This window comes from Mustela putorius, unplaced genomic scaffold (assembly GCF_011764305.1).
Source record: "Mustela putorius furo isolate JIRA1106 unplaced genomic scaffold, ASM1176430v1.1 tig00000997_pilon_pilon_pilon, whole genome shotgun sequence".
NCBI lineage: Eukaryota > Metazoa > Chordata > Mammalia > Carnivora > Mustelidae > Mustela > Mustela putorius.
The window spans coordinates 6023781-6045201 of NW_025421527.1; the positions used below are offsets into that span (position 1 = coordinate 6023781).

A 21421-nucleotide genomic window follows, 5' to 3' on the forward strand; every position below is an offset into this window, starting at 1 on the left:
GAGCAGAGAGCCCGACGCGGGACTCGATCCCAGGACCCTGAGATCATGACCTGAGCCGAAGGCAGCGGCTTAACCCACTGAGCCACCCAGGCGACCCTATTTATTTATTTTTTAAAAGATTTTATTTATTTATTTGACAGAGATCACAAGTAGGCGGAGAGGCAGGCAGAGAGAGAGGGAGGAAGCAGGCTCCCTGCTGAGCAGAAAACCCCATCGGGACTCGATCCCAGGACCCTGAGATCATGACCTGAGCCGAAGGCAGAGGCTTTAACCCACTGAGCCACTCAGGCACCCCAATATTCTTTTTTTAAAAGATTTTAATTTGTTTATTTGACAGAGAGAGATCACAAGTAGGCAGAGAGGCAGGCAGGGTGGGGTGGGGGAAGCAGACTCCCCGCTGAGCAGAGAGCCCGATGCAGGGCTCAATCCCAGGACCCTGAGATCATGACCTGAACTGCAGGCAGAGGCTGTAACCCACTGAGCCACCCAGGCGCCCCTTGAAGTAATATTCTAATGTGTGATAATATTGCTTTTGTTACTTAGAATGTTCTCATTCATAGGAATGCGTGCTAAAATATTTACGGATAAGGTGCCATGATACTTATATCATTTAGCAAAAAAGAAGAAGAAAAGACACACATAGAAATGGAGGAAGGAAAGTAGAGGGAGAAAAAGATGAGGCGAACGGTAAACCCAGAGGAAGGGCTACATTCATACTATTCTTCAACATGACTGTAGGTCTGAAAATTATCAAAGAGAGGCTCCTGGGTTCTCAGTCTGTTGAGCATCTGACTCTTGGTTTCAGCTCAGGTCAAGATCTCAAGGTCATGAAATTGAGCACCACATCGAGCTCTGTGCTCAGCAGGGAGTCTGCTTGAAATTCTTTCCCTCCCTCTACTGCCCACCCCAAATAAAAAAATAAATCTTTTTCTTTAAATTATTGAAGATTGTATTTATTTATTTGACAGACAGAGATCACAAGTAGGCGGAGAGGCAGGCAGGGAGAGAGAGAGAGGGAAGCAGGCTCCCCGCTGAGCAGAGAGCCCGATGTGGGACTTGATCCCAGGACCCTGAGATCATGACCTGAGCCGAAGGCAGAGGCTTAATCCACTGAGCCATCCAGGAGCCTCTAAAAAAATAAATCTTAAAAAAAAAGAAAGAAAGAAAATTGTCAAAGAGAAAAGAATGGGATAAACATGAGCCCTTGCTTCAGGGGTATCTCAATGCCTCCTAAACTATTGTTTTTTTCTTTTTCTTTTTAAAAATTTTTAATAGATTTTAGTTATTTAGGGGCACCTGGGTGGCTCAGTGGGTTAAAGCCTCTGCCTTCAGCTTGGGTCATGATCCCAGGGTCCTGGGATCGAGCCCCACATTGGGCTCCCCGCTCAGCAGAGAGACTGCTTCCCTGCCTCTCTCTCTGCCTGCCTCTCTGCCTACTTGTGATCTCTGTCAAATGAATAAGTAAAATTTTTTAAAAAGAGATTTTAGTTATTTATTTGACATACAGAGAGAAAACATGAACAAGCAGTGGGAGTGGGAGAGGGAGAAACAGACTCCCTACTGAGCAGAGAGCCCGATGTGGGGCTTGATCCCAGGACCCTGGGATCATGACCTGAGCCGAAGGCAGACCCTTAACGACTAAGCCACCAGGCGCCCTTCTCTCTATTTTTCTAATGCAGATTCCTGTATCAAGCCTGAGGGACACCGTTCTGGAACTGGCAGTGTTTGATCAACACAGGAGAAAGTTTGATAATTTCAGTTCGCTAATGCTGGAATGGAAATCCTCAAATGAAACCCTAGCTCATTTCGAAAATTATAATTCCGTGGAGATGGTAGCAAAGGGTGACGGCAGTGGGCAGACTCGCCTACATGGTATTTTGGTGACTTAGAAATCCTTTTACATGTCTGCTTAGTGTTTCTGCACTGGTGCCCTTGGGTAACAGTTTATTTCAGATTTCATCATATCTCTCTTTTCATCTTTGATCATTGTATGTTTTAGCAAATGTATATAAAGATTTCTTGTTGCAAAGTCAGGGTCTAGGATCCAACATTTCTCACAGGAACATAAAATTAATTTTAATCTATTTATTACATATTATTTGCCTAATGTTATAAAAATTGCATTCATTTACTAGAAAATATTTATTGAGTGACTGTTACATGTAGGACCCTGTGCTAGGCACCTGAGGATGGAGTGGCATATGAGATAGTCGTGGCCTGTGCCCTCATATGTATGTGTGTGTGTATATAAATATGTGTGTATATATATACGCCTCTGCCTTTGTATAAGTATTTTTTGAAGATTTTATTTATTTATTTATTTATTTATTTATTTATTATTTATTCTAGAGGCGGGTAGGGGCAGAGGGAAAGGAAGAGAGAGAATCTCAAGCAGATTCCCTGCTGAGTATGGAGCCCAGTGCAGGGCTCGATCTTATGACCCTGAGATCAAGACCTGAGCCAAAACCAAGAGCCAATGCTTAACTGACTGAGCCACCCAGGTGCCCCACTTAAAGACTTTAGATACTACAATTGTGTTAGGTGTTTTGAAGGACAAAGATGGGGTGCTGTAAGAGTTAGAGAACCTAACGTAGTTCAGAACAGAGAAGGCCGCCCAAGAAAATAACATTTACACTGAGACCTGAGGGGGCAGCCAAAAGGGGAGACAGAGAATACGGTGAGCGACTTTTACAGAGGGACCGGAGGGACCAGCAGGGGTTCTGAGAGAGAGCAGCAAGCCCTCACGTGGCCTCAGTCCTCCGTCCTCTTTTTGTGTCACGTTTGCCAATTCACCAAAGCAGTCACCCACCTAGACCGACACAAGGTGGACAAGCCCTGCTCAAGGACACGGGTGTAAGCAGGCAAGCTTCACTGCAGGCCAGTGACAGGGATGTCTGCCGCAGAGCGATCCCCAAGTGAAGGAAGGGGTCCAGAAGGTAACTTTTCAGTTTCCGGCATGAAGGTTTGGATGGACGGTGTAACCATTCATGGGATGAGAAACGCTTGGAGAAGGAAGAGTCAGCCTTCTCCACACACACAGGGAGTGCAGCCACAGGCCAAGTCGGAAAGCTCCGCTAGGGAACGCGGCAGCACGATATTCATGTGTATGTACTACTGTAACTGTGACACCAGCCGTGCGCTGCACTTCGTGTGAAACCTGGTAGCAAGGCGGGGCGCCCGGCTGGCTCAGTCGGTGGAGCATGCGACTCTTGATCTCAGGTTGTGGGTTCGAGTCTCACATTACCTGCAGAGATTACTTTAAAATCTTTAAAAAAAAAGTAGCAAGGAAAGAGATGCTCTTTACTTGCTGTAACAGTCAACCACCAGATACCGTCTGTGCGCCCTCTCTTTCCTGATTTCATCCCTTCCTCTAACTCCGTCACTGTGTCCTCACGTCTGCCCATGTTACCACAGGAGCCTCCTGGCTGACCTCCCTGTGCCTGTGCTGCCCTCTAATCTGTTGTCCACACTGCTGTCTAGATTACCTTCCTAAAGTACAGATCCAAACCTCTTCCTTGAGAGAGGCACCTGGGGCGCCTGGCTGGCACATTCAGTTCGGCATCTGACTCTGGGTTTCAGCTCAGGTCTTGATCTCAGTGTCCTGAGATTGAGCCCCGCATCAGGCTCTGAGCTCAGTGGGGTGTCTGCTCTCTCTCTCCCTCTGCCCCGGCCCCACTCTCTCTCTGTGTCTCTCTCAACTTAAATCAATCAATCCATCCATCAATCAATCAATCTTTTCAAAAATTGTTCTGGCTACTGTGGCCTGAAGTCTACAACATGCCAAACGCCGTACCAGATGTGACCCTCGTAACAGCCCTGGTACAGTGTTACTCCCGTGATGTCAGTGTGTCCCTCCCTCATTTGTTGAGTTCTTACTATATTCAAGGTGCAGTTTTAAGCTTTGAGATTACAGCAGGAAAATAGGGGAAGCAGCAAGCTCTCTGACACCGAAGCCCAAGATGTCAGCCACTTACTGTCCTGTCACCACCCTGCTGGGGGGGACTCCCCGTGTCTTTCAGGATAAAATCCCTGTGGTCCAGCTTACCATACCAACCCCGGCCTACCTCTCTGGCTCCACCTGCTGTTACTACCCATGTATACTCTGTATTTTTCTCACACTCAACAACTTCATTTATTTATTAAAAGGGTTTTTTAAAGGTTTTATTGTTTTAAGTCATCTCTACACTCAACGTGGGGCTTGAACTGATGACCACAAGATCAAGATTGCACACTCCTCTGGCTGAGCCAGCAAGGGCCCTCTACTCACAACTCGATATCCTTCGCCATGACAAGGCTTCTCGTACCTCTTCCCTTTCACACGTTTATGTTTTCTTTTCTTGCACCGTCACGGCGCTGAAATTTTCCTCTTGCCCTCTGGAAGTTTTCTGTTCCTCGATATTACCTATCTAAGGAAAGTATTCCTTTTCTGTGCTCTGCACAGAGCAGCACTCACACTCGGTATGGTAGTGGTTGGTTTCCCTCTCAATCATCATAGTAAACCCTGCAGGCTTCTTGGAAAGCAAGGCTTGTGTTTTCTTCTTCATCTCGGCCTCCTCATCATCTGGCGCGGTCCCTGCAGTAGCCCCGCAGAAAATCTGTGTTCATGGACGGCCGGAGCATCCTGTGGAACCCCCAGACTCAGGCGCAATCATACTACTATTTGGAAGATAAAACAAAAATTGACTTAAGTGGCAGATTTATGGTAAAGTTTTAAAAAAAAAGAAAAAAAAAAGAATAAATAGGTAAAACAGAGTCAGATTACAGAAAGTGTCAAATACTAGTTGAAGGAGTTTGAATTTCTGTAATGAGGAATAGTTGTTTAAAGTGGCCCAGCTGAGGGGCGCCTGGGTGGCTCAGCTGGTTAAGTGTCTTCCCCGCATCCAGCTTCCTGCTCAGCAGGGAGCCTGCTTCTCCCCCCCCTCTCTCTCCCTCTCTCTCTCTCTCTCTCTCTTTTTTTTTTTTTAAAGATTTTACTATTTATTTATTTGACACAGAGAGAGAGAGCACAAGAAGGGTGAAGGAGAAGCAGGATCTCTTCTAAGCAGGGAGCCTCATGTGGAACTTGATCCCAGGACCCTGGGATCAAGACCTGAGCCGAAGGCAGACACTTAATGGACTGAGCTACCCAGGCGCCCCCTCACTCCAATTTTTAAACTAAAAAATTTCTCCATACACGGTTATTAGTCTGTGTTTGGACCCACAGACCATTAGAGTTGGAAAGAATTTTAGACTTTGCCTAGCCCAAACCCTCATTTAAAAAAGAAACTGATGGGGCACCTGGGTGGCTCAGTGGGTTAAGCCGCTGCCTTCGGCTCAAGGTCATGATCTCAGGGTCCTGGGATCGAGCCCCGCATCGGACTCTCTGCTCAGCGGGGAGCCTGCTTCCCCCCGCCCCCACCTCTGCCTGCCTCTCGGCCTACTTGTAATTTCTCTGTCAAATAAATAAAATCTTTAAAAAAATATATCAATCAACACAAAAACTCAGTTTTCTGTTTCTTGTGTTTCCCCCAGAAAGTATTTGTTATCTTCCTGCAGTAGAACATCATTTGGAAAAAAATAGGGCAGAATTTGGTTTTCTGGAGACACTTTTGTAGTCTACATGTTACCGTTTCTCACATGTCTCCAGGTCATCAGGTCCTTAAAGTACATCAGTTAAAAGGGACTGTACTCATCGGAGTCAATTTTGTGGGCTACTCAGAGAAGAAAAGTCCAGAGGTAAGAAACAGGAATCACTGAAATGTAAGGCTCTTCATTTCTAACTTTAAAAAAAGAACAAAAGTCACTACATCACTTGCAACTGATGTAGATCTGAGACCTGTGCACCTCTCTGATTCTGTTGTCTGTGGTGCATGAAAGAACTCTGGAATCTTTTCTCACCTTTGTGGTGATTGTGCATTTCTAGAAACTTTCCAACTTGCCCAGATCTGCAGCTGTGGAGCTGCTCCTGGTGGACGATGTGACCATACTGCCTGAGAATGCCACCATCTATAACCACCCTGATGTGAAGGTGAAAGTTGGAGGGGTGGAGTCAAATGGGATCGCATGGGAGGGGGAGAGTGTGAGGTGACTGAGATGAACAGTAAGGCAATGAAAACAAGCTAACTTCTGTGTTGAGAATCCCTGATAAGTTTAGGTGACCTGTGCGTAATAATTAGGTGCAGCACCCTTGGTAGTCATACTGTGATAATCTTGGTTTGTTTTTGGCCCAAAGAGGATGGAGTGTTGTCTGTCTCATTTTTCCCTAGGAGATATTTAGCCTTGTGGAAGGATCTGGTTATTTTCTGGTCAACAGCAGTGAGCAGGACATTGTCACCGTCACTTACATGGAAGCAGAAAGTTCTATCCAGGTGAGGTCTAGAGATAGTCCCAGGTTGACAGTCTTGGGTTAAAGTTCATCCTTACAAGAATGATTGGAAAATTCCACTGTGAGTCTCAGACTTGTTACAAAAGTAACATTTGCCTCATTTTTTAACCTTAGTAGATTCTCCAACCCAAAACAAGCTTTTTTTTTTTTTTCTTCAACTAGCTGGGCAATTTTTGTTTCTAATGGAACCAACAGTGTAGAAGACATCTAATTATAAGATTTCCATAAAAAGAGGGTTCATTTCTATACATTTCAAAGCAAGAACTGTGGGGACAATTAGTTGCACTGTTGACTTCATAACCTGAGTGTAGGCTGTTTCTGGCCAGGGTGTGATGACTCGATATATTAAGCCGTGTTTGCAGTCAACATGCCAAGGGATTTACTTTTAATTGACGTTCAGTAATAAAAACAGTAGCTTATATTAACATATGTATGTATTTCCCTTCCTTCTAAGAGCTCAAAGAAATTTCTCTCTTCTCGGTCATACTGTTTAGCGGGGGAGATTGCAGCGCTGGGGACAGAGTTTGGAAGGACCTGTTGTGCCGGGTGGGATCCACAGCCCGTGACAGAAACAGGTTCTTCTCATGCTTCCTCCCCCACTGGTGGCTTCAGCATATCTTCATGAAATCCCTTCCCTGCTCATAATCAAGACAGCTGGATATGTACGCTGGATTCCGCTTGAATTCAGTCAGCTTAATCCTTGCTCCTTATCCTTAGTGTGTGTTACGGGTGCAGATTGTGCTGTGCCTGCACCACGCGCTGTGACCTCTCAGTTCCCATCACAAAGGAAGTAAGTGGTTGTATTTTGTGCTTTGAATGGAAATGGCTGCTATGATCATGTTTGGGGCGTGTGTCCTTCCTCACCCAGTCATCTTCTTCCTTCTAGCTAGTTCCGGTACACCCTGGGTTTCTCACCTTGGAGGTCTACGATCTGTGCTTGGCTTTCCTGGGTCCAGCAGTGGCCTACCTCAGGGTGTCAGACATACAGGAGCTGGAGCTCGATCTGATTGATAAGGTGAGAGGCATCAGAGAAGCCGGCCTCATTCGCGCTCTGTAGCCTCACTCGCAATGGTCTGTGTGGTCTGCGTGTGCAGCAGGCCTTTAGTGATGTGAGCGGAAATGCTCCTTAAAGAACCACATTCCAGGGACGCCTGGATGGCTCAGTTGGTCGGGCAGCTGCCTTCGGCTCGGGTCAAGATCCCAGCGTTCTGGGATCGAGTCCCACGTCGGGCTCCTTGCTCGGCAAGGAGCCTGCGTCTCCCTCTGCCTCCATCTGCCAGTGCTCACTCTCTCTCTCTCTGACAAATAAATAAAATCTTAAAAAAAAAAAAGAGGACTATTATTAAAAAAAAAAAAAAGAACCACATTTCAGCATCACAGGCGACGAATAGGGTGATTTGATAAAGGGCTCACCGGGAGCATTCAGCACAAACAAAATAGTCTGTCACCCTGAAAGAGTTAGACTGTCCTTGGTGAATGAAACACTTTCACTAAAATTATTTTTCTCTTTTACTACCAGGTTGAAATAGGTAAAACTGTGTTAGTGACGGTGAGGGTTCTTGGCTCTTCCAAACGCCCATTCCGAACTAAATACTTCAGAAACATGGAGCTCAGACTGCAGTTGGCTTCTGCCGTTGTCACCCTGACGTGAGTGCCACCTCAGCGCCTCCTTCTCCCCATGCTGGGCGTCAGGAGTCCGCTCTCCCTGCATGACTTCACATCTTCTTCGGTCCTTTTCTGCAGCCTTTCAGCCCATACTGCCCCTGTCTGCAGCCCTCCGCACCCTCAGATGTGTTGTTTCGGGACAAACCCTCATGTCTTGTGAATATTTCCATTTTATGAAACTCTCCTTGGATGGTATCGTCTGGGGTGCCTCAGCCTGGAGGACCTTCAAAACTCTTATCTAGAGAGAGAGGTGCTGGTGTTCCCCTCTGCAAAAGGGGGACCCAGAACTCCAAGTTGCTCGAGTATTTATGGTTTTGTGTATGGTTTTGTTGCCTTTGTTCCTTTGGGGCCTTAGAACAAACGCTCAGCCTTCAGGAGCTTCCTGCCATTGCCATGAACTTTGTCTTGACTCTGGAAATTTATTTTCAGGCAATTCTCTTTAGCTAGAGTTAAAATGAGCAGAAAATGTTATACATCTTAGAAAGAAGCATAACTGGCTACTCTTAAAATAAAAAATATATTTTTTAAGGATTTTATTTATTCATTTTGGGAGGGGACTTAGGGGGAGGGAAAGGGACTAGCAGACTCTGTGCAGGGCTCGGCAAGGGGCTCCGTCCCCCGCCCCAAGACCAGGACCCAAGCCAAAACCAACAGTTGGACGCTCAACTGACAGCCACCCACGTGTCCCAAAATCAAATCTTTCTTACTTACAAACACACATGTCTTGTCTTTCCAGGCTAATGGAGGAACAGGATGAATACTCTGAAAATTATATCCTTCGAGCTGTTTCTGTTGGGCAAACCACACTTGTGGCTATTGCCAGGGACAAGATGGGGAGGAAATTTACATCAGCTCCTCGCCAAATTGAGGTAAGGAAATTATCTCATCCACAGTTAGTATCGTATTTTCTTTAGCTTTATTCATCTTTTTCTGTTTAGTTTGCACAAGTTAAAAATTATTTGACTCAATAAAATGATAGTTGTCTAACTCTTGAAATAATACATAATATGTTTTAGGTTTTCGTTTTTCTGTATAAAAGTAAAATACTTCTTGTAGAAAATTTGAAAGCAAGAGAAATAATAAAGATGCAGAGTGAAAGTCACCTATGATTCCACTACTTAGAGGCAACCGTTCATTATTAATAACCCTTCACTTCTTCCCCATGCCTATTCAACATGGATGAATCATACTGCTTTTTTCATCTTAATCCTTTATCAAAAGTATTTTTTATGTCATTAAAAGCTCATTGTTGGCCAGGTGTTGGCAATTATTGAAGCTGGGTAATAGGTATCTGTACCTGAGAGTTATTATACTGCTTTCTCTACTTTTATATATGTTGGGAAAAAAGTATAAAAGAAAGATTATTATAAACATAACTTGAATGACCACTTTTAGGGCACCTGGGTGGCTCAGTCGGTTAAGTATCTGACTTTGGCACAGGTCATGATCTCAGGATCAAGTCCCATGGGGTTCTCTGCTCAGCGGGGAGTCTGCTTCTCCCTCTCCCTCTCCTCTGTGCCCTCCGTCCACTCTCTCTCTCTCACGTAAATAAATACAGGGGCGCCTGGGTGGCTCAGTGGGTTAAAGCCTCCGCCTTCAGCTCTGGTCATGATCTCAGGGTCCTGGGATCGAGCCCCGCCTCAGGCTCTCTGCTCAGCAGGAAGCCTGTTTCCCCCTCTCTCTCTGCCTCCTCGTAACCTCTGTCTGTCAAATAAATAAAATCCTTTTTAAAAAAAGGAAAATAAACAAAATCTTTTTTTAAATGACCACTTTTATTCCAATAAGTGGACATAAATTTTTTTAAGCATTCTCATTTATTTTTTGCTATTGTAAATAAAATATATATCTATAAATAAAGTTAAATACATGTCTGTGTATAGGATTTTTTCCCCCTAGAATAAGCTGCATGATCATTTATTATGAAATTGATTCTGGTCTGTCCCTGTTGTCTTTTTGGTCTTTTCCTTCAAGGTGTTTCCTCCCTTCAGACTTGTTCCAGAGAAAATGACACTGATCCCAGCTAACATGATGCAGGTGATCTCAAAGTCCGGAAACTCGATGTCCCCTTTCTTCTCACCCTGCTCTGCCCCGCCCTCCGCGTGTGCGCGCTCTTCTTCCTACTGGCGTCCTCTTTTCTACTCCCGCCAAGTACAGCAGGACCCGATAAAGAAGAAAATTAGTACCTTCACGTCCCCTAATGAACAGGGTATCACCCACCTCTGGGAACACCCAGATCATATGTGGCACTTGTGTTTCTTCTCCATATGAGTTGCTGTGGGACGTGTCCTCTGGGAAGTGGCGGGGAGCACTTGCTCGGACAAGTGCTGGGAGAAGAGATGGGATTTCTCCCCGTGTTCCAGGCCTCTGCTTGCATGTGTCAATTCTAGGTCATGTCTGAAGGCGGCCCCCAGCCGCAATCTATCATCCACTTCTCCGTCAGTAACCAGACGGTGGCTGTGGTGAATAGGCGGGGGCAAGTCACAGGGAAGGTAGTCGGCACAGCTGTGGTCCACGGCACCATCCAGACAGTAAATGAAGATACTGGCAAAGTCATTGTGTTTTCCCAGGTATTGGTTCTTTGCTCTGCTTCCACTTTTCTATCTGGGAGCCAAATTGGGACATGGCGGGGGGCGCCGAGGGAGGGTGTCAGTAGCTCAGAAAAACCCCTGGAGCCCCTTACGTGGCGTTCTCTTAACCAAGCACGGGAAGTATGTAGTCTTCCGTGAAAACCCCCCAGAGTGCTGGCATTGGTGTAAGACCTAGTCCCTCTCTTTAGGAACTGTTTAGGGAACAAAAACAAGCACATCTACTGGCATACATTTTGCTGAGTGCCCCAGACCACAACAGGCTAGTCAGCGCCAGTGTCCTCTGCCCCGCACAGACTCCCTCTTAGCCTGCGCTTGCTTCTACCCGTGGGGCAGGATGAAGTGCACGTTGAAGTGGTCCAGCTCAGGGCCGTGAGGGTCCTTGCAGCCGCCACTCGACTCGTCACAGCAACTGAGGTCGGTAAGGGGGTTCTGTTCTCGGCGCGCTCTGGCAGTGCCAGCTGGGCAGGACATACAGCACATACATCTTCTTTTCAGATGCCAGTTTATGTCATGGGAGTGACCAGTACCCAGACCCCTTTTTCCTTCAGCAACGCCAACCCTGGACTCACATTCCATTGGTCCATGAGCAAAAGGGACGTATTGGATCTAGTACCCAGGCATTCGGAGGTATGAATGTCTCTTTGTTACGCCATCTCGGGGACATCGACAGTAGATTCTAGTACCCAGGCATTCGGAGGTATGAATGTCTCTTTGTTACGCCATCTCGGGGACATCGACAGTAGATTCTAGTACCCAGGCATTCGGAGGTATGAATGTCTCTTTGTTACGTCATCTCGGGGACATCGACAGTAGATTCTAGTACCCAGGCATTCGGAGGTATGAATGTCTCTTTGTTACGCCATCTCGGGGACATCGACAGTAGATTCTAGTACCCAGGCATTCGGAGGTATGAATGTCTCTTTGTTACGCCATCTCGGGGACATCGACAGTAGATTCTAGTACCCAGGCATTCGGAGGTATGAATGTCTCTTTGTTACGTCATCTCGGGGACATCGACAGTAGATTCTAGTACCCAGGCATTCGGAGGTATGAATGTCTCTTTGTTACGTCATCTCGGGGACATCGACAGTAGATTCTAGTACCCAGGCATTAGTACCCAGGCATTCGGAGGTATGAATGTCTCTTTGTTACGTCATCTCGGGGACATCGACAGTAGATTCTAGTACCCAGGCATTCGGAGGTATGAATGTCTCTTTGTTACGTCATCTCGGGGGGGACATCGACAGTAGATTCTAGTACCCAGGCATTCGGAGGTATGAATGTCTCTTTGTTACGCCATCTCGGGGACATCGACAGTAGATTCTAGTACCCAGGCATTCGGAGGTGTGAATGTCTCTTTGTTACGCCATCTCGGGGACATCGACAGTAGATTCTAGTACCCAGGCATTCGGAGGTATGAATGTCTCTTTGTTACGCCATCTCGGGGACATCGACAGTAGATTCTAGTACCCAGGCATTCGGAGGTATGAATGTCTCTTTGTTACGCCATCTCGGGGACATCGACAGTAGATTCTAGTACCCAGGCATTCGGAGGTGTGAATGTCTCTTTGTTACGCCATCTCGGGGACATCGACAGTAGATTCTAGTACCCAGGCATTCGGAGGTGTGAATGTCTCTTTGTTACGCCATCTCGGGGACATCGACAGTAGATTCTAGTACCCAGGCATTCGGAGGTATGAATGTCTCTTTGTTACGCCATCTCGGGGACATCGACAGTAGATTCTAGTACCCAGGCATTCGGGTATGAATGGTGTGAATGTCTCTTTGTTACGCCATCTCGGGGACATCGACAGTAGATTCTAGTACCCAGGCATTCGGAGGTATGAATGTCTCTTTGTTACGCCATCTCGGGGACATCGACAGTAGATTCTAGTACCCAGGCATTCGGAGGTATGAATGTCTCTTTGTTACGCCATCTCGGGGACATCGACAGTAGATTCTAGTACCCAGGCATTCGGAGGTGTGAATGTCTCTTTGTTACGCCATCTCGGAGGGGTGAATGTCTCTTTGTTACATCGACAGTAGATTCTAGTACCCAGGCATTCGGGAGGTGTGAATGTACCCTCATTTTGTTACGCCATCTCGGGGACATCGACAGTAGATTCTAGTACCCAGGCATTCGGAGGTGTGAATGTCTCTTTGTTACGCCATCTCGGGGACATCGACAGTAGATTCTAGTACCCAGGCATTCGGATCTCGGGGTGTGAATGTCTCTTTGTTACGCCATCTCGGGGACATCGACAGTAGATTCTAGTACCCAGGCATTCGGAGGTGTGAATGTCTCTTTGTTACGCCATCTCGGGGACATCGACAGTAGATTCTAGTACCCAGGCATTCGGAGGTGTGAATGTCTCTTTGTTACGCCATCTCGGGGACATCGACAGTAGATTCTAGTACCCAGGCATTCGGAGGTGTGAATGTCTCTTTGTTACGCCATCTCGGGGACATCGACAGTAGATTCTAGTACCCAGGCATTCGGAGGTATGAATGTCTCTTTGTTACGTCATCTCGGGGACATCGACAGTAGATTCTAGTACCCAGGCATTCGGAGGTGTGAATGTCTCTTTGTTACGTCATCTCGGGGACATCGACAGTAGATTCTAGTACCCAGGCATTCGGAGGTGTGAATGTCTCTTTGTTACGTCATCTCGGGGACATCGACAGTAGATTCACGTTATTTCGTCAAGTTTGAGACTGCCCTCACTTTCTAAACTCCACAGTCTCACTGGTTATCTCCCTGCCCCCTTGTTCTCTGAACTCTAGAAACCTATAAATCATATGAAGCGTTCAACTGGAGAACTCAGATAATTCTATGTAATTTTTAATATACTTTGCTAGAATGAGTTCTCAAAAAAATGTTCCCTTTAATATTGTATTTGTGAGCATTTGACTGTGTTCCATGAGCAATAACATGTCAGGAACACAAGGTGCACATGTTTGACGGCTTCGCGTCGCCGTGCTCCACAGATCCTGCAAGTTTTTACAAACGGAAGCTTTGTAGCAACCACATGTCTATTGGTGCCATTTTTTTTAAGGGTTTTTATTTATTTATTTGACAGACAGATCACAAGTAGGCAGAGAGGCAGGCAGAGAGAGAGGAAGAAACAGGCTCCCTGCCAAGCAGAGAGCCTGACATGGGGCTCGAAGCCAGGACCCCAGGATCATGACCTGAGTGGAAGGCAGAGGCTTTAACCCACTGAGCCACCCAGGTGCCCTGAGCACAGTGATTATTAATGAATATTTCTTAATCCATTCCTGACTGTTTTCCAGGTTTTCCTACAGCTCCCGGTAGAAAATAACTTTGCCATGGTTGTCCACACAAAAGCAGCTGGTCGGACCAGTATCAAAGTCACTGTCCGCTGTATGAACAGTTCCTCTGGGCAGCTTGAGGGGAATTTATTAGAATTGTCTGATGAAGTTCAGATTCTGGTAAGGTCCCAAACCTAAATTTTGTTTTTACATATCAAGGAGAAGAAAGTTATATTCTCTTATCATCCATGTGGAGCTTGGTCTGGATAGAGGTAGAGAAAGTGCTCGAGGGAGCCCTAGAACAAGCTCAGAGTTTCTAGAGCTTCGTCATTCTTCCTAGTTGCATCTCTATAAGTACTGATATTAGAAACTGTAAGAATATGCACTCCCCTCACCTACCCACACAACAAACACAGGATACCAAAGCAGAATTAACTAAAGAGGGACTCATTTCCGAGCTGCTCTGCCTAACACAAATATTGTGATACCATCCACTTAGGGGATCTAACCCTAACTTCCAGGAGTGTGAAGAGCATGGATGGTTGGTTTCCACGGGTTTCTCAGACTGAAAGCTAACTGGCCCTATTGTTTTTAGTGTTCAAAAGAAAAATGATCATCTTTGGAGGGCGAATAAGTTTCTCTGCCTCTGAGTTTAGGACTGATTTTTTTTTCCTTTTTCTATTCTTCTCCTTTATTTTGGTTTTGTTTCTCTGATTCAGTGAGGGGTAGAGGAAAGCGCATTTTACTAGGAAGTAGAAAACCTGAATAATGTTCCTTCCTAATTTATTATTGTAGGTTTTTGTTCTCAAATCTCTTTTCAGGTAACAAGAGCTAAAGTTAGAAATTTCAAAATTATGGGGCACCTGGGTGGCTCAGTGAGTTGGGCCTCTGCCTTGGGCTCCGGTCGTGGTCCCAGGGTCCTGGGATCGAGCCCTGCATCGGGCTCTCTGTTCAGCGGGGAGCCCACTTCCCCCTCTCTCTCTGCCTGCCTCTCTGCCTACTTGTGACCTTTGTCTGTCAAATAAATAAATAAAATCTTTAAAAAAGAAAAAAAATTTTCAAAATTATTTTATTTTATTTTTTTAAGATTTTATTTATTTTTTTTGACAGAGATCACAAGTAGACAGAGAGGCAGGCAGAGAGAGAGAGGAGGAAACAGGCTTCCCGCTGAGCAGAGAGTCTGACATGGGGACTCGATCCCAGGACCCTAGGATCATGACCTGAGCCCAAGGCAGAGGCTTAACCCACTGAGCCACCCAGGCGCCCCTCAAAATTATTTTATACCTAATATCTAAGTGATACAGAGGATGTGGTAGTCAGTGTGGCTTCATCAGGAGTGGGGCTAATATTAGATTTGTGTTCTAGAACACCGAGGCATGTTTTAAGTGTCGGGCTCACTTGACAAAGAGTGTTGTGGGCCCTCAGGCCAAGCTAAAATGATGTAGATGTTGATTTGTAGTTGATATGTGAGCAAAGGTTATAGTTTTGTCTTTTCCAGAAATGAGGAAGACATTATTTTCTCACTTTAGGTGTTTGAGAAACTCCAACTGTTCTTTCCGGAGTGCCAGCCTGAGCAAATTCGGATGCCCATGAACTCCCAGCTCAGACTCCACACCAACAGGTGAGGAATTAGGGAAGGGCAGGCCAGGTTCCAGCCTTACCATTAGGAACATGGAAAGAACTCTTGCCTTCTAGGTGATTTTTCTAATCCAGAAATAAGATTTTTTAATCTTAATTTTAATCTAAATTTTTTAATCTGAAGTGAAATGTTACATAAAAATTGTTTTGTTTTTTTAAAGATTTTATTTATTTATTTGACAGAGAGAAATCACAAGTAGATGGAGAGGCAGGCAGAGAGAGGAGGAAGTAGGCTCCCTGCTGAGCAGAGAGCCCGATGCGGGACTCGATCCCAGGACCCTGAGACCATGACCTGAGCCAAAGGCAGCGGCTTAACCCACTGAGCCACCCAGGCGCCCCTAAAAATCTTTTTTTAAGACTTTAGAGAGGTGGGGCACCTGTAAATAAATAAGTAAAATCTTTAAAAAAAAAAAAAAAGGTTTTAGAATGAGGGAGCACAAGCAAGGGGAGGGGCAGAGGCAGAGGGAGAAGCAGGCTCCCCATTGACCACGGGCCCGATGTGGGACTCAATCCCAGGACCCAGGAATCATGACCTGAGCCGAATGCTTCACCAACTGAGCCACCCAGGCACCCCCAAATTAACCATTTTATTTATTTTTAAAAAGATTTTATTTATTTATTTGACAGAGAGATAGAGCACAATTAAGCAGAGAGGCAGGCAGAGGGAGAAAGAGAAACAGGCTCTCTGAGCAGGGAGCCCAACATGGGGCTCTATTCCAGGACCCCAAGACCATGACCTGAGCCAGAGGCAGACGGCTAACAACTGAGCCACCCAGGTGCCCCAGATTAACCATTTTAAAATGGACGATTTTGTGGCGTTTAGTGTATCACAGTATTGCGCAACCCTCACCTCTGTCCAGTTCCAGGACATTTTCATCACCACCAAAGAAGATCCACTAACCTATTTAGTTGAGAGACAGAGAGGGAGCAAGAGCAAGCATGAGTATGGGGAGGGGCAGTGGGAGAGGGAGAAGCAGACTCCCTGCTAAGTATCGAGCCTGACTGGGGTTCGATCCCAGAACCCTGAGATCATGACCTGAGCCACCTATTCATTTCAATAGGCGCCCCCATTTCATTTCTGTTAATGACTAAATCGTAGTCTGCGGTATGGGTATAACATACTTAGTTTATCCATTCATCTGTTGTTGGACATTTGGGTTGTTTTTCCCTTTGGCTTTTGTGAATATTACACTACTATGAATAATCACACAGAACTATTTATTTAAATATCTGTTTCAGTCCTTTTAGCTGAATTTTAAATTTATTTTTATTATTTTTTAAAGATTTTATTTATTTGAGAGAGAGAGCAGGGAGAGAGAGCACGAGTGAGGGTGGAAGGGCAGAGGGAGGAGAAGCAGGCTCCCCACTGAGCAGGGAGCCCCATGTGGGCTCGATCCCAGGCCCCTAGGATCATGACCTGAGCGGAAGGCAGAGGCTTAACTGACTGAGCCATCCAGGAGCCTCTAGCTGAATGATTTTTAATGATAAATATGTAGTCGGATATGGTTTTTAGAGAGACAGGCGTAACCCAAACGCAGATGCTTACTTGAGGAACAAATAAGCACATGGCATGGAGAATGGCAAGTGATTTCCTCGGAGTAGTTTCTGACAGTAACCCTGCCACTCTCCTTTCTTTCTGGTCGCAGTCCCCAAGAGATGCCACCTGTTCCATTTGTTCCCTAGGGAAGGGGCCGCCTTTGTGACTTCCCGTGTTCTCAAGTGTTTCCCTAATTCGTCTGTCATCGAGGAGGACGGTGAAGGGCTCCTGAAAGCTGGTTCCATTGCAGGTACTGCTGTGTTGGAAGTCACGTCTGTAGAACCTTTTGGAGTCAACCAGACAACCATAACTGGAGTTCAGGTGAGTTCAGGGACTTGCTCAAGAAAAAATAAAAGGAAGGGGCGCCTGGGTGGCTCAGTGGGTGGCTCAGTGGGTTAAAGCCTCCGCCTTCGGCTCAGGTCATGATCTCAGGGTCCTGGGATCTAGCCCCGCATCAGGCTCTCTGCTCAGCAGGGAGCCTGCTTCCTCCCTCTCTCCGCCTGCCTCTCTGCCTGCTTGTGATCTCTCTCTGTCAAATAAATAAATAAAATCTTTAAAAGAAAAAAAAAAATAAAAGGAATACCATGGCCTTGAAGAGGCAGATTTCCTGATTCTTAAAGAACGAGGAACTTCCCTGGAAGTCAGAACGAACTGTAAGATAGAAGACAGTCTTGATATGGACATAAGCCATCAAATTAAAAGTGACCTTTAGAGCCCTTGTTATAAAAGGGATCAGCCTCAAATTGGTGCACTTCTGAGTAGTGTTGGCAAAGGGGTGTGGGGCAAGGTAGAACTATTGCTACCAAAATTAGGCTTTGTTACTAGAATTTAAAAATTCAGTCTAACATAGGGTGGCACATTGAGTTAAGCATCCAACTCTTGGTTTTGGCTCAGGTCATGATCTCAGTGTTGTAAGATCGAACCCTGTGTCAGGCTCCATGCTGGGGATGGAGTCTGCTTGAGATTCTCGCTCTCCATGGGTTGCCTGGGTGGCTCAAGTCAGTTAAGCCGCTGCCGTTGGCTCAGGTCATGATCCCAGGGTCCTGGGATCGAGCCCCGCATCCGGCTCCCTGCTCAGTGGGGAGCCTGCTTCCCTCTCATTCTCTCTCTCTCTCTCAAATAAATAAATAATTTTTTAAAAAAGATTTTATTTCTTTATTTGACAGTGAGAGAGGGAACACAAGCAGGGGGAGTGGGAGAGGGAGAAGCAGGCCTCTTGCCAAGCAGGGAGCCCGATGTGGGGCTTGATCCCAGGACTCTGGGATCATGACCTGAGCCAAAAGCAGATGCTTAATGACGGAGCCACTCAGCTGCCCCAATAAATAAAATCTTAAATATATATATATACTCTGTCTCTTCTTCTGCCCCTCCCCCTGCTTGTCCGTGTGCACTCTCTCTCTCAAGTAAATAAATAAAATCTTAAAAAGAAAGTTCCAACTTCTCTCCACATTCTCTCAGCTTTAATAATTAAGGGAATTAAGGGGCCATTTCCTGTACTATTGTATTTCTTATTCAACTCTGACTTAAGTCATCCCTTATGAGGAGCTGTTTCCTATGAAAGAAGAACCCCGTTTTTACCGCGGCCTGTGAACTTCAGAATCTGTCGCAGCTCCTCTCCAGTGGCCCTGCTCCCACAGGTGGCACCAGTGGCATACCTGCGGATGAGCAGCCAACCCAAGCTGTACGCCGCCCGTGGGAGGGCTCTGCCGGCGTTTCCTGTGGGCATGTCTCTCACCTTCGCTGTCCAGTTCTATAACAGCATTGGAGAGAAGTTCCACACACACAACACCCAGCTTCATCTGGCTCTGAACAGGTGCGGAGTCGAAGGAATGATACCCACGTTGGGGGAGAAACTGTGCAGATTGGCTAGGGTTATCCAGTAAATTCTCATGTTCTCAACTCAGAACCTGATATTTATTTCTTTCATTAGGATGGGAAACACCAGATGGTGCTGGTTGTTTAATGAAGAAGTATTTCAGGGTGTTTTCAATCTGTCAAGCCCTAGTTCACAGGAAGCCTCCATAGGGAGCTGGTAGGAGTATTATCAAAAAGCTGTACTGGGCGCCTGGGTGGCTCAGTCGGTTAATCATCCAACTCTCGATCTCAGCTCAGGTCTTGATCTCAAGGCTGTGAGTTCAAGTCATGCTGGGCATGGAACCTACCTTAAAAAAAAAAAAAAAGCTTTACTGGAAAACAAATTTTTAACTTAATATAAAAGGGCTTACTGGGTACTCTGCATATAATAGACCTGACCCTTGGCCACTCATTGCTTGGCCTCCACCGTAGAATTCTTTCTGAACCTTTGAGCTGTTGAATAGAAAATGCTGTGATGAGCTCTGAACTGTGTCCTAACAGTGATCTTTCAGAGATGACCTGCTACTTTCTTATCTCCTTTCAGAGATGACCTGCTACTTATTGGGCCAGGGAATAGGAACTATACTTATGTGGCCCAGGCAGTGAACACAGGAGTGACGCTTGTGGGAATCTGGGACCGGAGACACCCAGGTGTGGCAGATTACATCCCGGTTGCTGTGGAGCACGCCATCACGCCAGACACCCAGCTCACCTTTGTGGGAGACGTCATCTGCTTCAGGACACACCTCCTCAACCACAATGGTCTGGATACCTTCCCTTTCTTTTTTTCTTTTAAAGATTTTATTTATTTATTTGACAGACAGAGATCACAAGCAGGTAGAGAGGCAGGCAGAGAGAGAGGGAGAAGCAGACTCCCCGCTGAGCAGAGAGCCCGAGGCGGGGCTGGATCCCAGGACCTGAGATTGTGACCCAAGCCGAAGGCAGTGGCTTAACCCACGGAGCCACCCAGGTGCCCCTTCCCTTTCTTAACTTCACAGCTGACAGGATGAGAAAACAACTCATCCCTTAGATAATTCTTTCAAAATGATTTAAAATCTGAGGGCCTGGGACGCCTGGGGGGCTCAGTTGCTTAAGTGGCTGCCTTGGGCTCAGGTCATGATCCCAGCGTCCTGGGATCGAGTCCCACATCAGGCTCCTTGCTCAGCAAGGGAGCCTGCTTCTCCCTCTGCCTCTGCCTGCCTCTCTGTCTGCCTGTGCTCGCTCTCTCCCCCTCTCTCTCTCTGATAAATAAATTTTAAAAATCTTAAAAAAAAAAAAATCTGAGGGCCTAGGATATCCTGGATGGCTCAGTCAGTAGAGTGTGCAACTCTTGATCTTGGAGCTTTGGTTTAAGCCCCATGTTGGGCGCAGAGATTATTAAAAAAATAAAATAAAATAGGGACGCCTGGGTGGCTCAGTTGGTTAAGCAGCTGCCTTCGGCTCAGGTCATGATCCCAGCGTCCTGGGATTGAGTCCCGCATCGGGCTCCTTGCTCAGCGGGGAGCCTGCTTCCCCCTCTGCCTCTGCCTGCCTCTCTGTCTGCCTGTGCTCGCTCTCTCTGACAAATAAATAAGTAAAATCTTAAAAAAAAAATAAAATGAAATATTTTTTTTAAAAAGATCTGTTTATTTGAGAGAGAGAGAGAGGTGGGGGGAGGGGCAGATGGAGAGGGAGAGAATCAAATTGCAGATTCCCCACAAGCCTGGAGCCTAAGGGTGGAGCTTGATCCCACAGCTCTTGAGATTATGACCTGAGCCAAAATCAAGAATTGAATGTTTGATCAACTGAACATTCAGGTGTCCCCAAAAATAAAATCTTCAAAAAAAAATATTGAGGGTCTCTCTAGGAATATTGGTCATGCACCTCCTGGTCGCATAGCTCACTGTATTATTACGCAGGTGGTGTGGGTACCTTGTCTTCTCGCCCCTTCCCAGCTTCTGAAGGAGGGGAGTCGGTAAGTTGAAGAGTGTAAAGGATGCGCTGAAGTGAAGGAAAATGCAGTAAGGCTTTAGTTCTAGGAACCAATTGTGAGTACACTGTTTTGTGAGACACATTTGAAGGCCTAACTCTTAAATACATCATCAGCATAGTAAGGTTTGGCCTTGTACTGGGCTAGACTATACTCTCGATCAACAAAGCATTTCTGCCCTAAAAAGTGCTATTGAGCGCAAGAACATCAGTCTTTGGTTAATAAATGAGTACCGGTTCTCTGGGTTTACTGAGAGCATATTCCAAAGCTAAGTGCCCTGCCTGGGTGTGTGCGTCCCGATCCTCCCTCCGAGCAGGACTAGGGCACGTTGTATGGCCCTGTGACCTCTTCTGGGAACTGCGGATCCATGTGGGTACAGTGATGTGATGTGAGGCCAGAGTCTGTATATTCAGGGCTTGACTGAGAGGGAGTCCACTCGGCTCAGGTCAGATCCCCCAATCCTATAAGGGCTGATTTGCAAGCAATCACCACGAACATGGAACCCAGGGCCATTGAGCTAGCCCTGCTTTAGGGCT

The 21421-nt window shown here is 46.2% G+C and overlaps 1 protein-coding gene across 9 annotated transcripts in view; it reads left to right on the top strand.

Annotated features, from left to right (window-relative positions):
• NUP210L (nucleoporin 210 like) overlaps positions 1-21421 on the top strand; it is an 87632-nt gene that overhangs the window by 50840 nt on the left and 15371 nt on the right. For 6 of the 9 annotated variants that reach the window (XR_006608594.1, XR_006608595.1, XM_045086866.1 and 3 more), the window contains 15 exons: positions 1680-1872; positions 5627-5715; positions 5903-6007; positions 6246-6347; positions 7251-7379; positions 7884-8011; positions 8766-8898; positions 10001-10063; positions 10417-10596; positions 10951-11244; positions 13909-14067; positions 15417-15508; positions 17209-17383; positions 18700-18875; positions 19461-19678. Coding sequence is in view for 7 of the 9 variants with exons in the window: in XM_045086866.1 (XP_044942801.1) it covers positions 1680-1872; positions 5627-5715; positions 5903-6007; positions 6246-6347; positions 7251-7379; positions 7884-8011; positions 8766-8898; positions 10001-10063; positions 10417-10596; positions 10951-11244; positions 13909-14067; positions 15417-15508; positions 17209-17383; positions 18700-18875; positions 19461-19678 (2236 nt within the window). In the remaining 2 variants the exon portion in view is untranslated. The remainder of the gene's footprint in view (positions 1-1679; positions 1873-5626; positions 5716-5902; positions 6008-6245; positions 6348-7250; positions 7380-7883; positions 8012-8765; positions 8899-10000; positions 10064-10416; positions 10597-10950; positions 11245-13908; positions 14068-15416; positions 15509-17208; positions 17384-18699; positions 18876-19460; positions 19679-21421) is intronic. The other 3 variants (XM_045086867.1, XM_045086868.1, XM_045086870.1) reach the window with 3 other exon arrangements.